Here is a 15,996-nt window from a genome sequence, read left to right as displayed (position 1 = left end):
CTTTGTGATCAGTATAGATGATGCCTTTGTGAGCTATAGTTCAATTCTTTTATCTTGGCGGCTCGCGCATGCCCGCCCAGACACTGGAGATTGCTGCGTTGCCAGTTGCACGCGACGCACGTGCCAGTAGAAGCAGCGCCATAGTATAGCATAGTTCGCAAGCTTACGTATAGTGGGGAGCGCGCAGTTGATGAAGTAAAGCCACCACGGCCGCATTAACCCTTTCGCTGCTACAAAGACGTGCTCCCTGCATTCCGCGCTGTGGGCGATTTTGTCACTGCACTGCTCGCCTGTGCAGACACATTGTGTTCCGACTGCTTTGACACTCTTTATCATTCGATTCCACAAAAACTATTTGGCTCAAAAATTAGATTTTTACCTATCTTCTTGACTGATACCTTCCCCCCATAAATGACTTAATTTTGTTTCGATGTTCAACGCAGTTATTATGCAGCATTAAATATAGTAAACCTTTGCACGAAATTTTGAAGAGTTTGCAGAGGTAAAAGTCCATAGAGTATACTTTCCGTATGATCGATTTTAGTTGCCACAATGTTGAGAATGAAATGTGGACAAGATACCTATATATTTCATTTAATTTAAGTACCACATAAGTGTCATATGTAATATTGAGAAATATTCCACCTTTCGCGACTGTAACAAAAGTTTTACTTACACTGGGCACGTTTGGCTTTATTTTAAAGCACTTCAATCAATCAAAAGGAAGTAGACAAAATACATTAAACAAAACTGTGGACTTACAAAAACATTAGGACTTGAATATACCGTCTGTCAGTGAAGTGCTCAGAGCTATATCAAATATAATTTTGTGTGTGGCACACACAAACAGCATTTATTTGCTAAAACACTGATGAGCCAACACAAACGTTGAATATTGTGCTACCGCAGCACAAAACTACGAAAGATGACTTGGCAATGGAGGACACAAAATACAGCCCTCTTATGATGCTTCAAAAGAGAGAAACGCGTCTGGTCTAAATAAGTCGCTTATTACAGTTGCAGAAGAGGGATATATTTCAGTACCATTGGTAAAACTGCGACTGTGGAACAAAAACAAGAAATAGAACATGAATACCATTGTGTATGTGCCATACCTTTCACCAATGAAAGTGCTTTAAAATAAAGCCAAAAGCGCCGTGTGTATATAAAACTTTTATTACAGTCGCGAAAGACGGAATATTTCTCAATATTACATACGACACCTACGTGGTACTTAAATGAGATATTGTTATACAGTAAATATTATATGAAATCTAGGTATCTTGTCCTCATTTCATTGTCAACATTGTGGCAACTAAAATCGACCATACGGAAAGTATACGCTATGGACTTTTACCTCTGCAAACTCTTCAAAATTTCGTGCAATGGTTTACTACATTTAATGCTGCACATCAAAACAAAATTAAGTCATTTATAGGGGGAAGGTATCAGGCAAGAAGACGTGTAAAAATCAAATTTTTTGGTCAAATAGTTTTTGTGAAATCGAATGATAAGTGTGTCAAAGCAGTGGGAACACCATGTGTCTGCACAGGCGAGAAGTGCAGTGATGACAAAATCGCGCACAGCGCGGAATGCGGGGAGCACGTGTCTGCAGCAGCGAAAAAGTTAATGAAGAGGCAAAGCACTAGAAATTTCATTCAAACGAATAAAATTCGTGAAGTAAGGCACTCCAATACTGTTTTTAAATAAAAAAAATATCAAGCACCGCAGAAGGTTTGAACTCATAACCTTTCACTTGGCAGCCCAACACCTTAACCGTTCCGCTAGCTCAGCTCATTGAACAGTGTAACATCATAAGGACTCTAACACCTTACGCAACTACTTATAAACACTGTTGGTATGACTATGAATTACTCACGCTTCGTCGAAGTACAATAGGAAATAAACAATTACCGCTGTTCTTTATGGCGAAAAAGCAGTTCGTGAGATTGAAACAAACACCTTTCCTTGCTATCGCCTGAATTAGGAGTCTTATTGGTTGTTTGGTTTAATTAATTAATAGAATATGAAGCAATTGGTATAAAGAATGCTTTTTCCAAACTTTCTGTAAAAGAAAGTCTGCTATCAAGACATTGCTTTTGTTCTATTACTTTATTTATGACTGAACATTTCTAAAACTGAAGACACTCGTCCATGCTCTGCACTGCTGTCGAGATCTGGCAACGTCGTTCTCTGTTCATTGGCTGACTGTGTTTTGTGACATCAGATGCGCAGAACGAACCTAAACTCGGCCGCCAAGATATATGACGCGCACTTTAGTAAATAATTTTTAAACTTATTGAATGTCCAATGTACAGCCAAAAGTTCTTCCTCAGTTACAGTGTATGTCTTTTGATGCTTCTGCAATACTGTACTAGAAAATGCAAGAGATCTATGTTCAATAACACCTTCAACTTCAACCACCTGAAATAAATGAGCACCCAAACCAACATTACTACTGTCTGTCATAATACAAAAACGAAGAGACAAATCCAGTCTGAGCAATATCTGAATTTGACACAACTGTCCTATGATCCCCTTGAAAGCATCCTGACATTCCAAATTCCAATCCCAAACAGAATTCTTCTTCAAAAGTTCACACAGGCATAAAGCATTCAAAGCTTGGCTACTACAAAATTTTCTATAGAACCCTGTTAACCCAAAAATGATTTAAGCTGTTTTTTGTTGTAAGGAGCAGGAAAATTATTTATAGAATCAAGTTTCTCTTTATAATTTGCAATTTCTCTTTCAGATATAACATGTCCTAAAAATTTTACTTCTTCCACATCAAATTTACACTTACCTATTTTCAAAGTCATATCTCCTGAATCCAATTTTGAAAACAAATCCTAATGTTGTTCTAAAATCTTTTCAGTGACCAAAATGTCATCAACATACACAATATTTTGAAGTCGCTTCACTTCCCAAGACAGAATCCAGAGTTCTTACAAATTCAAAAACAGATACATTTAGCCCAAATGGCACCACACAGTATTGAAAACACTTTCCTCTATATAAAAATGCTGTATACCAGTACTTTACAGAATTAATTTCAAGTGGAATCATGAAATCCAGAGATCAAGTCCACTACTCATTAATTTCATGTAATCAAATTTGTGTAACAGCTCATCCATTTTCTCAGGATGGTCATTCTCTCTAATAAGAAACTTACTAAGATGTCTAGAGTCCAAAACAATTCTCACTCCACCATTCCTCTTACTTACCACAACCAAAGGATTATTATAGCAGTCCTACTTCTCTCAATTACTCCCCACCTACATCTTTCCTTCTCCAAAAGGTTGACAATCTCTAAGGTAAAGCATGCACTGATAGACTTTCATTTTCCCTGGTCTGTCAGTGAATACATTTCTAAATTCCAATAACAAATTCCTAAGTAGTTCCTTTTGTTGGTCATTAAGAGTTTGAAGCTTCCCTCATTTTAGAATCTACTATACTTCCAAAATTCTGATCCTCAGTCTCATCAAAATTTATATTGTCATACAACATCTGGTACTCACCTTGGTTCACAATGTTTTGCAAATAGTTACAACTCTTCCCACAGTTTAAAATAAAGAAATTAGTTTTCACATACATATTACTTTTCGGTTCCAAACTAAACAATTCTTTAGCACTCCACCCAAAAAAAACCCCAACTGTCACTATCCAATCCATACTGAGAATTATATTTACTTCCAGGCTGGGGATCACTAAGCATCCATGTTCAAAGGTCTTGACTGCTATACTAAAAGTTAAAAGTACCTGAGATTTTACAAATTTGCCTTGTTCACCTGTTGCTGCTCTTATTTTTACATCAACAGTGGGCCTTTCCACAAAATTCTTATTATACTTGAGCTTGTCTCTGAAATTTTCATATATATCACAAATTGGGCTACCTGTACCAATCAAACAGTTCCCATCCCACTGATTAGTCTTAATTTTAATGTAAGAACATCCAAAATATGTATCATTCTCTCTGTTGTCTGACACTTCATGCAAAATGTCACTTTAAATTTCATCAAATACTCCATCCACATAGTCTTCCCAAGGTTTTATGAACTTTACAGCTATTATATCATTACTTTGATTATCCATGTTGTCAATTAAAGATTGAACACAATTAATAGATTCCATGGCACAACTAACATCACTTGTTTCAGAAGGTTACTGTCAAAATTACACTTCCTGATTAGATCCTCTTATGCTTCATTCAACCGATTTGGATACAAATTCTACTAACCACAACTAACTTATTCCAGAATACACCTTTATCTAAGTTATCATCGATCGGGTCTCAAACAAAGTTCAAAATGTTTTCATCATTATTCTCCAGGCTCACAAATACCTCACTTTTATTGTTTGGATCATTGCTCTGCAAGATTTCAATGAAAAACTGTTTTAACTGGACTGGTATTCCATGACCCTCACTTTCATAACATACATTACTTACCTTACCTGTATTGTCAACATGATTTACATATAACTTTGAAACTTCATTATTCTTAAACTCCACAAATACCTGATACTCATCATCAGCAAATTCCTCCAAAATTACTTCATCCACAAGATCAATGAACAATAGAGGTCTCATCTGCATCAAAGTGACTTACCTCACCTACACTCATTTGCAATAAGCCACCAGTCTCAGACTTACAAACCTCAGTTACTTCACAGCTCTCATTCACATCTACAGCAAAAGTACCACCTAGTTCAGATCCAATACATTCATTACTTGATTTACATACATCAACAATACTGTTTTGTGCCCAAGAGAAGAAATCATTAGTACATATTACATCAACATTCTCACTACTCTCACATTCTGGTTTGTGATTAGCACTTACATCACCATAATCAAACATGGTATCCCGAAACTTTTGATCAAAACATAAATCAGAAATCTGATATTCTTTCTCTTCAGTTTCAGGTACCTGTGCCATATCATTAACAATGTTATCACTGGACAATTGCAAGTATAGTGATGCTGTGCTTGTTATGTTCCTCACCCCAAAACTGTTGAGCTTCATTGAGGCAAACTGCTGTTTCCTGAGTAGTTATTTCTGTGACTATTTCTTCTATTAAAAAGCTCTTGGTTATTCACATCATTCCTATCCTGCTGTTGTTCAGAATTTCTCACTCTATTGATGCTTTGATCCTGGTGGAAGTTACCATTATCTCTGTTTCTGTGATTACTCCCATTGTGATTTCTATCATTACCATTATTATGGTACTTACTTCTTTCTATTGCCCTATCCAGCCTGTCAACACATAGTAAAAATTGTTCAAGACAATCTTCAGGTCCGGGTATCAAATCCCACTGCAATCTTTCTGGTAATGTTCTTTTAAGTGCATCAATCAAGGCCATTTCATAAAATGGTTTGTCAAGATGTGCTAATTTTTTAAGTTGGTTCTCACAAAACTCTTTCAAAGTGTTGTGCCTATTCCTATAATTAGGACCATTCAAAATTCACTTTTCTCAAATCTTTGATATTTTTCTCACTGACTTAAAATTAAATATACCAATGACAGAGCTTCACCTTATAGAAATATTTTAACAAATTTAATTTTTTGACTGTCTTAGATGCCTGACACAAATCAATCTCCACAGTGGTGCAGAAAATCCACTGGAAGTGAATTATCTGATGGAAAACTTTTGATGGGAGTATTTTTGTTAATACAACTTTTCTGAACTGCTGAAATTTTTTGATCTAAAACAGTCACATTAGTTCACATATTTAAATTTTTTTGGTTTAAATTGGTGACATTTTGTTGGGTGGGTGACATTTTGTTGGGTGGTAGCTCCCAATTCACACAGTTTTTGCACTACAGCCTTCGGTTCAACTCTGATGTCATCAAAATTCTTTGAATGTTTTGCTGACTCAACTATAAGCTCATTTCCTAAAACAATAAATTATTTTCTGAAACATCAATTTCTTCGTTCACACTTTTTAACTCCTCTGACAACCCATTTTTTAACTCTGAAATTTGATTACTATGTTGACCTATCTGATCTCGTACCCTGTGCATTTGACTGTTTTTTGCTGTTTCATGGTTTTTAATTGTCTTTGTAGTGAAGTAAATTTACAATCATTGTCTGTTCTCATTTGAGTTAACTGATCATTGACTGCACTAAATTTGTTATTGTTATCCATCTTCATTTCCTCTAGTTGTGCCAAAATTAAGTGCAAAACATCAGTATTTACTGTTTCTTTACTGACTAAGATTTTACTCGCTCAGACATGTCCTGACTGGATCTTGCATCTTTCATTTCTACCTCGCTTTTGTTTTCATCCCTGTTCATTTTGTTGACAAGCACACAAGTCCACAAACGAATCAACTTCACAAATAATTTGTACTTATCTTTCCTTTTCGATGCCCCTGATTGTAGTTGTAAGGTTCTCTTCACTTTCATTCAATATGGTCTATCATTATTGGTAGTACATCATCACTGTTGGTAAAAAGATCCTTTGCTGGGTAGCCTTCAGTTTTGTTACATGTGATTGAAAATTTATTCATACATATATTTCAAAAATTAAAGAAATATAATAATTCCTGCAACATACAAAATTTCATTATTAGTCAATTAATCATAGACTTTCAAATTTACTTAGCTTTTCATGTTGAGATGGCTCCAGTTCTTCTTGTCTAGGGGCCTGATTCTTGAAGCTAAAAATCTCACATTACATCCTCATGGTTGGTTTGAACTAAATAAATCTGAAGATTGTTGTTGCAGTAATTTTTTTTTTTACATAAATTAATTATTTCAAATTTTAGTATATCATACAGTATTTTGATTTTTCACATTAACAAAGCTGAAATTACATTGTTCACAAAGAAATACAAAACTATGTCCGATTATGTCAAAGGCACGCTTACAACTTCCATACTCTGTGGAAATAACAATATGCCAAAGGTTTACAATTTTTTTTAACAAATGAATTTGAACTAGTTTCCATTACATTTTAATTTCGACTATTATCCCATAAATGAATCCATAAATGAATATAGTAAACAGTACAATGAAGAAAAAACATAAACAACCATCATAAAGGAATTCAAGTACAAACACTCTCTTTAAATGGGAATAATCAAAAATAATAATAATAATAGTAAACAGCACAGAATTATGTAATTAAGAACAGAAATCTCAAGTGTACCAATAATTTGTAATTTCAAATGTTTCTAAAAAAATAATCTCAAGACTGTACATTCAGTACTAGTACTTATCAAGTATAACATCAAGACTAAAATATTTTATAAAGTAATTCCTTTTGATAAATTTTAGCTTCAAATATAACATACTGTGTACAAAATAATACAAATGGTTTCAGGAAAGCAGCTGAGATAATACTGACCTGTCCAAAATTCAAAAAATAATACTGGTATCAACAGCTACTGTTGAGGAAAGGTAATGCTAGAGGAGGATGTCCCGTTACAACCACAACAATATTTCAAGGCAATCATTTCAGCGTGTGAGCTTCATATCATATATAACACTTGAGGCTAAAATTAAAGTATACTTCTGAAATCCTGATCACACTGGTATTGTGCTGTACTTAATCTGTAGTACGAGGGTCAGTCAAAAAGTAATGCCTCCTATTTTTTTTTCTACGTTTAATTGTCAGGAAATTTAAATGCAATTACATAGGTTGAAAACCACAACATTGAGGATCATTTTGTCATTTTTCAATGTAACCTCCGCCCATCTCTACAGTTTTGGTCCATCTTTGAACAAGGGCATGTATCCCAGCACGGTAAAAATCACAGCTCTGCTTCCTAAGCCATTGACGCACGGATGTTTTGACGGCCTCCTCATCTTCAAAATGAATCCCACGATGAGCTTCTTTTAGTGGCCCGAACAGATGGAAGTCTGATGGTGCCAGGTCAGGGCTGTATGGGGGATGAGGCAAAACTTCCCATCCAATTTTGACAATCTCGTCAGAGGTGTGACGACTGGTGTGTGGTCTTGCATTGTCATGCAAAAGAAGAACATCTGCCATTGATTTTGTTGGGCGAACTCGCTGAAGACGTGCTTTAAGTTTGTTTAGGGTTGTGACGTATTGAACAGAATTTATTGTGCATCCCCGCTCCAAAAAATCAACCAGAATCACACCCTCTGTATCCCAGAAAACTGTTGCCATAACTTTCCCTGCCGATCGCACAGTTTTGAATTTTTTCTTCCTCGGCGAGCTTGTGTGACGCCACTCCATTGACTGCCTCTTTGATTCGGGTTCAAAAAAATGCACCCATGTTTCGTCCCCGGTCACAATTTTTCTCAGAAACTCATCTCCCTCCAAACGGAAGCACTGCAAGTGTTGGGAGGCTATTGTTTTCCTTGCCTCTTTATTCTGATCGGTTAACATTCTTGGAACCCACCGTGCGCAAACTTTTGAGTACCCCAATTGTTTAATAATCGTGATCACACTGCCTTTACTAAGAGAAATAATGCGACACACTTCATCTGCAGTCACCCGACGGTCACCACGAATGATGTCATCAACTTGCTGAATGTTGTGTGGAGTCACTGCACTCACCGGCCTGCCGCTCCACTTTTCGTCAGTCAACGGTGTTTGCCCTTCAGCTTCCTTACAACGATGAACCCATCGTCTAACAGTGCTGGCATCCACTGTCACAACACCATACACCTTCTTCAGTCTTTCATGAATGCGTATGGGCGTTTCACCTTCTGCATTCAAGAATTCAATCACACAACGCTGTCTCAAACGAACATCGATGTCGGCCATCTTACAAACTTCTGCTGTGCTGCCACCTGTTGACACAGAAAGTTACTACTGCAGTGGATTGCAGAAGAAGGTTTGAGGAATGGCGCCAAATTCAAATTTTTCACTTAACTTAATTTCTTTAAGTAGAAAAAAAATGGGAGGCATTACTTTTTGACCGACCCTCGTATAAAGTTCATTTCAGGAACAAGTTTGTTCTCAATGTTGCAGTTTCCACAGAAATTGTTGAATAAACTGGCATTTGGGAAAACATTTTGGTACAAGTGTAACTTTGGCTCCTGTAACTATAAAATATAAAAAAAGGGACAGTCAAAATAAAGAAAAAGGAAGCAGGAGGAAAATACAGATTTAAAGTTGCCTGGCCATACAAATAAACAAATAAGAAACTACAAATCTGAGACCTAAAAAGACGTTAGCATACAAATCAACTTTTTGAAGTGCCACCATAATTCCTTTAAAAACAAGTTAATTGTCCAAGGTATACTACATGCATTATTATTTCATTAATTTAACACACTGGCTCCCAACTACGAGTAATCACTTGCCTGACAACCTGGCCACTGGCATCCCCTATGCATTAAACTCATAGGAAATTAGTGTCTGAATAAAGTCAGATACAAAAACATGTGTAGCAAATATGTGCAATCTAACAGGCCTTCAGCATCAGGGACAGCTGTAGGAAAGCATCAGGGCACTGTGGAACAGAATTTTTATTATAACACTTGGAATAAACTAACAGCAAAGCACATACAAAATTTAATAGCTGTAGCTGCAAAATGAATACCTTATGTTGCTAATGGCAATGAAAATAAAGTTTTTTATGATATATCTTGAACCATTCTTCCAGGCAAAGCACCAATTTTTCTTAACAACTGGGACAAAAGTACTGTGATTCATAGCATTTCTTTTGTTGCCTGCACACTATGCATGGCTTTGATGGCCACACTTTTTTCTCAGTGGTGAGTATTTCCACTAAATAATGCAAGCTGTCATCCATCCCGATTTTCTTGTGGATGTCTGGCATCTTATCTCCTGTCAATGCATAAATAAATTTTTCTCTAAAAGCTAGAGACTTGATACAACATTCAGTTGTTTGATTATAAAAACAGTGGGCACTCTGGAGAAAAATTTTCATTACATTTAGAGGAAGCTATTTTGGCCATCCAGTAGTTTTTCACAATACTGAGTAATACTACAGCATTTGATCTGACTGATCAACACCTGCCATGCCATTGTTGTAATCTTTGGTTTCAAGGCAACTTTGCCATTCCAACTGTGAACTTCCAACATTTTGGCACAGTGCCTATTAGAAATGGTCAGGACTTCCTTTTTGTCCTTCAATTTGCAAACGACAGCCTTATCATTTCTCTTCCATACCACCTGACCTTTCTTCTGTTTCATGGTAACTAATGATTTTGGGTCTTCCTTTCTATCATTATGTAATGTTCCACACATGTAGCTTTTGTAAGAGAACAACAGTTTTGTAAGTGATAGAGAATTATAAAAATTGTCCATATGAAACACATATCCTTTGTTCAAGAAAACTTCCATCAGGTGTAAAACAACTTCAGATGCATCATCGATCCTGTGACTTGCCACAGCAGATTTTTATTTTGACAATCACACCATTAGATTCACAGAACTGATAAAGTTTCACATCATATTTGTGTTTCTTGTTCTTGATATACTGCCTGAGAAACAGATGGCTGTGCCACAAAATCATTGACCTGTCAACGCAGAGATTCTTGTCTGGATCATAATTATTGCTCATGATGCTACTGAAATGGTCCAACTCTGGTCTAATTTTGTAGAATCAGTCATTGGATTGCAATGAGGTGTCTGAGAAGCATTGATGTCTCAATAACAGCTGGAATCTGTTTCTGCTCATAAAAGATATCCAGAATGTGACACTGTAAAAAAGACTTGTACTCCGCCTATGTTCTGTCAATGGAAAACAACTAGGTCCCACTTGCAACAACATTCCCAGAAATACTTTCATTTCCACAACATTTGTACCCCTCCATCTCAGGAGCCTGGCTGAATCATCTCCTCCCACATTTTACTGCTTCCTCACTCACATTTAGATTTGCTTGCTGATGTAATAACATTAGCAACTCTTCAGAAAAAAAATTTTAAAAATGAGAAAGTGCATTGATGCCAAAATTTTGTGAGTCCTCACTTAACACAAATACTTGTGGATCCTGATATGTCACTCCACTCACCACTTTTATTCATAATGCCTGCTATTGGAACAACTTACTGATCTTTTTCATTGCATTCACTGTTTTCTGCATTTGAATCCTCACTTGAAGATGGTTTAGTAGAGACTTCCATCATCAGAGAATTTATCCATAAACATGTCTGATTCGATTTGTTCATGTCAGCTTGCTGTTCAAGTTCTGCATCACTTAGTTTCCTCTTCTTACTAGCTACTTAATGGGGAAAATTGTACACAGATAATAATAAATGTCAGTGAACCATCCACAATGAAGACTGAACAACTAATGATGCAGCATGTCCTTACACAGATCATACTGTCAAACATGCTTGAAATGCACAAGCTGTTGACTGAGTGTTGATAATAAGTTCCCTCACTGTTGGTGTCTTAGCTGCATTTTTTACTCTGTACACCAATTTTAAGATAACTTGCAGGCTCCATTTTTCCACCAAGAAAAAACTGACTACAAATTAGATGATGAATCAGATTGTATGAACTGCTTGACATGGCTTCTGGGAGCAGTTTACTTATTTTGGACATGGCAGTCAATGTGTTAATGTTTATGCAATGTTATGATGTATGCTTTATGGTCTCAAAAACATACGATATTGTTTCCACCGTAAATGTAATACTGTCACCTGTTACAGTACTTAACTGGCTTTGGCAGTGAATTCACCTCTGAAGATCCAAGGTGTCCAGGAGCCCTGCCACATGGGCAAAACAGTCCTCAGAAGTGTCCTTATGGACTGTATGCAGAACAGTTATCTGGCTCTGCATTTACAGGTATCTCATACACTTCTGCTTAAAATATTTAGTAGATTTATGTAGTAATGAAGTTACGTTATAAAAAATTTGATCATGGTAGGGATTTTGAAAGCATTGTTCATGTGATTCAGGCTTCTTGCCCCTCTAAACATAAAATATTGAATTAACAATCACTTTGATTTTGAACTGAGTAGAATTTCAAGTCAGAGAGTGTTACTCAATAGTTAATTGTTTGTTAGTTTAGACAACTGGATGGGTTAAAAATATGTCCCATTATGCTATCCAGGTTTTCGCCTTTTGAAGTTTGCATTCTGCTAATAATTCATCAAGGTACATCCCAGTGCCCAGCTTACATCTTCATTTTGCCTGACAACCCAAAACACTGTTTTAATATGTTGGGTTGGCTACTATCAGCATTTATTCTGCTCGAGAGGACCTTAAATGTGATACTTTCAACACCATTCTTTCTTCCAGAGGTGACAGTCCTGCAACAATTAAGAAGATGTTTTACAAATGTACAGATGGTATTTTAATAATGATGAGAAACTGGATGGGGACAGTCAAATTTTGTGGTGCCACTCCCCACTCCTGTGTGCATGAGGAGGGTGGTGGGGAGGGGAGAGACTGCATGTGCACATGTGTGCATATGTGTGCTTTATCATAAAAAAAGGATTCATCAGAAAGCTAGCATAGTTCTCAGTCTTATTTATATACCTTTCAAAGATTCAGTGCTTTTTCTACTTGATTAGTTGTTACCTTTACACATTAAATGCCAAAGCTGGAAAATCACTAAAGATATTAATAGAATGTAAAAATTTTGTGCGGGAGAACTTATAAAGATACGTAGATGGAGAGTAGTGGACAGCTCAGATACGACCTGAGAGATTACAAGTACTGCCATTATTATGTTTGTATTATTAACCTATAGACTGACTTACATCAACTTCATAATCTTGGCTAAAGTTTCTAATTAACATACAAATGTAGTAGTAGTAGAAGTGGTGATAGTAGTAGTAGCAGTTTTTTTCATTTGTGAATCACTTTTATAGTAGCAGTAGTAGTAGTTTTACTGATTTGTGGGTCGCTTTTACAAATACATTGGACTGGTCATGGTATTAGAGTTTAAGAACAAAAAACATAATTCATATATATATATATATATATATATAGCCATTTACATACTTCCAGATCTAATTTAACAAGAACGGGAGAGATAGAGTGTTGTTTGTAGCTTTTTTTGTTTTTATTGATATTTAATTCTGATACCCAAACAGTTAAAATAAAATCCTAATAAATAATAGTTGTGATAAAACCATCTTATGTAGATAAAATTGCCATAAAATTCTAACAGTATTTTAAAGTGTTTATGTTCACTCTATACTCAGCAGGAATTTCAAAATATTTTACATTTTCAGATATCTTGTAATCTCTTCCCACTAATTATTGACCCACTATCGTATTGTTAAAACAGCTCCAAGAGAAGGAAATAAGAGATCTTGGCTATATCGTATCCGACCATCAGTCATACATGAACCCTTTCAACCATTTGCAAAAAAACACTTTGGGAATAATTGGAATGAAAATCCACCAAACCCAAACCAGGTATGGCATGAAACAAAATTCTGTATACATATCAATGTTCAGTGGTTTTTGAGAGTGTAATATTTTGCTTACTTTTGAAATAAAACTTTCAGATGAGATGGCTACCATTTGATTTGCCAAGTGATGATGAACAAGTTGATTTTGTCGAAGGTCTTCATACAGTCTGTGGAGCTGGTGATCCTCGAACAAGACATGGAATAGCTATACATGTATATCTATGTAACAAATCAATGGGAAACAAATGCTTTTATAATTCAGATGGAGATTTTCTTCTGGGTGGGTACATTTGATTATCATTACACAATTTATTTTATTCATATTTTTAAAAAAACTGATTTTTTGCATGTTTATACTTGACTTTATGGATGAAAATTAATTTTAAATATTCATTCCACAATTTTTCTTCATGATTTGTCAGTCAGAGATATCTAACAACAAATAATGGGAACAAATCCTTTATTTTAGCTTTACTTGATTGAATATATCAGTTACCTAAATATTAGGTTTCAATCAATAGAAACTATATTTTAGTGGTGTAATATTTGTTATGATACAGAAATTGTGATTGTGGTGCAGTACTGCATTCTGGAAATGCTGACATTTGCTTTCAACTTCACACTTGAAGGTGACTGATACCTGTCTCATTGGAGTAAACAATGATTCGCTGCAATTCCAACATCATCTGCTATTCAGTACATCACATTATTTTCAGTGTAATTGTATTGCATTTCATTTTATGACATTGCATCATTAACACAGCTGCCCACGAGAATGACAATTGCATATACAACAAACCATGTGCAAATACAATACGGAAACTTCACTTTTCACTTTATATAAAGCATCAGTAAAACTAAAATTGACACATGTTGCACTACCTTTTGTAACCCTTCTGCTCTAGTGAGTCTTAGGTTGCCCACAATGGACCAGGAATTACTTCATTATTAATTTTGAAATGACTGAATAAACAGACTGACAATAAAAAGTGATATTTACTGTGTAACAGCCACTGCAGTACTACATAGTATTAGACTGATAATAATGAGAGAGCACCAAACTTTCAGGTAATTGACCAAATTATTAAACTAAAACACAACTAAGCTTTGGAGGATGACAATGTTCTTGAAGAAATGTGGAAAAGTGTGATGGAACTGTAAACATCTACAAAACAGAATGGAAAACATTTGGGACACTTAACAAATACTAAAAGACTGGAAAATAGTGCTTGTTTATCTGTCGCACAAAAAGGGAAACAAAACGTATGTAAACAATTATCAAGACATAGCTCTCCTCCCAGTGAAGTACAAAATTCTGTCAAAACGTAAGCACAATAGATTAGAAAATCAAATGGAGCAACTATTAGGAGAACACAAGGAAGGTTTGAAGGGAGGAATGTTATGTATTGAACACATATTAAACCCAAAGCTCTTAATCAGATATAAGAAACTTTGTGCACAAAATCTTTATGAATCCTTTGTTGGTTTTAAAAAAGCCTATGACTCTGTCATTAGTGTTATCCTATTCCACACCCTAAAAAAACAATGGTAATCATTAAGCAAACTTTGACTAACACTGTTTCAAAAGTTAAATTTTTAGATGAAACAAGAAAATCTTTCAAAATTAAAACAGGCATGGGGTCCATTATTATTCATCTGAATTTACAAGAAAGTAGTATAAAAATGGAGAAAAGGAACAGAAGAAGAGATGATAAATAAAATGAAACTTGGAAGAAAGAGAGAGAACCTTGAAATTGGTTTCTTAGCTTTTGATAGTGAGTTAGCAACCTTAGCAGTGAACCTACAAAATGCTTTGAAACAGGTGAACATTCTCCACAAGGTAGAAGAAAAAAACTGAATTATAAATTTAGTTTGAAAAAAAAGTATACATTAAATACATAGAATCAAAATATGGAAAAATAAAGTTCATCCAACTAGGCCTCCTTGGGAAAAATAATCCAATCAATGCTTTGGACAAAGCAGCTAATGTAAGCACAGCCAGAAACATTGCAGTAGCATTGCACACAACAAAGTACACATACAATTTTTTTAAAATCCTGGTCTATTAATACAAAAGCTTGGCATTACAATATGGTGATTAAAACTGGGTGTCTTTATACCTTAGAATGCCTCTCCATAAACACAGCCAACAGTTAAATAATTCTGAGAGAAAGAAAAAAGAATAATTTGTAGTATTTTGGGTCTAAAATACAGTCAGTGGATTTGGAAACAAAAGCAACAAGGAAGTCCATGAAAACAATGATAGTATAATAGATACAATGATAAAATTTTATAGCCACTTAAAATCAATGGATAACAAGACCCTGATATAAAAAATATATTCAGTTTATTTGACAAAAATCCAGAAACCCAAATTTCATTGTTTACAGAAGCAAGAAAGATTTGCATGAGTTGGGAATAAAAAAGACCTAGAAAACAGGCATGAATTCAGGGAAAGAATAGGAAAGTTAAGGGTTTCCAGAAGAAAATACAAAAGAAGAAGTGGGGAAATGGACAGAAGAAAGAAGAGAATAATAGAGAATGAGAAAGAAGAAGTACTGGGAAGCCAAAAAATTGAAAGAAATACATCTCATAAATCAGCTGTTTCACATGGTACTCACCAGACCAGATTTGAATAATAATAACAGTGACTACACATAAAACACTTCTGAATTTT

The 15,996-nt window shown here is 35.3% G+C and overlaps 1 protein-coding gene across 1 annotated transcript in view; it reads left to right on the top strand.

The window, feature by feature from the left end:
- Positions 1–15,996, top strand: part of LOC126457537 (homogentisate 1,2-dioxygenase) — a 109,848-nt gene that overhangs the window by 40,175 nt on the left and 53,677 nt on the right. The window contains exons 2-4 of the mRNA XM_050093895.1: positions 11,604–11,739; positions 13,193–13,323; positions 13,416–13,599. Coding sequence (XP_049949852.1) covers positions 11,604–11,739; positions 13,193–13,323; positions 13,416–13,599 — 451 coding nt within the window. The remainder of the gene's footprint in view (positions 1–11,603; positions 11,740–13,192; positions 13,324–13,415; positions 13,600–15,996) is intronic.

The sequence above is a fragment of the Schistocerca serialis genome, chromosome 2 (genome assembly GCF_023864345.2).
Source record: "Schistocerca serialis cubense isolate TAMUIC-IGC-003099 chromosome 2, iqSchSeri2.2, whole genome shotgun sequence".
In the NCBI taxonomy this organism is placed as follows: Eukaryota; Metazoa; Arthropoda; class Insecta; order Orthoptera; family Acrididae; genus Schistocerca; species Schistocerca serialis.
The sequence above is the reverse complement of the archived record's forward strand: the minus strand, read 5'-3'. Positions and strand labels throughout refer to the sequence as shown.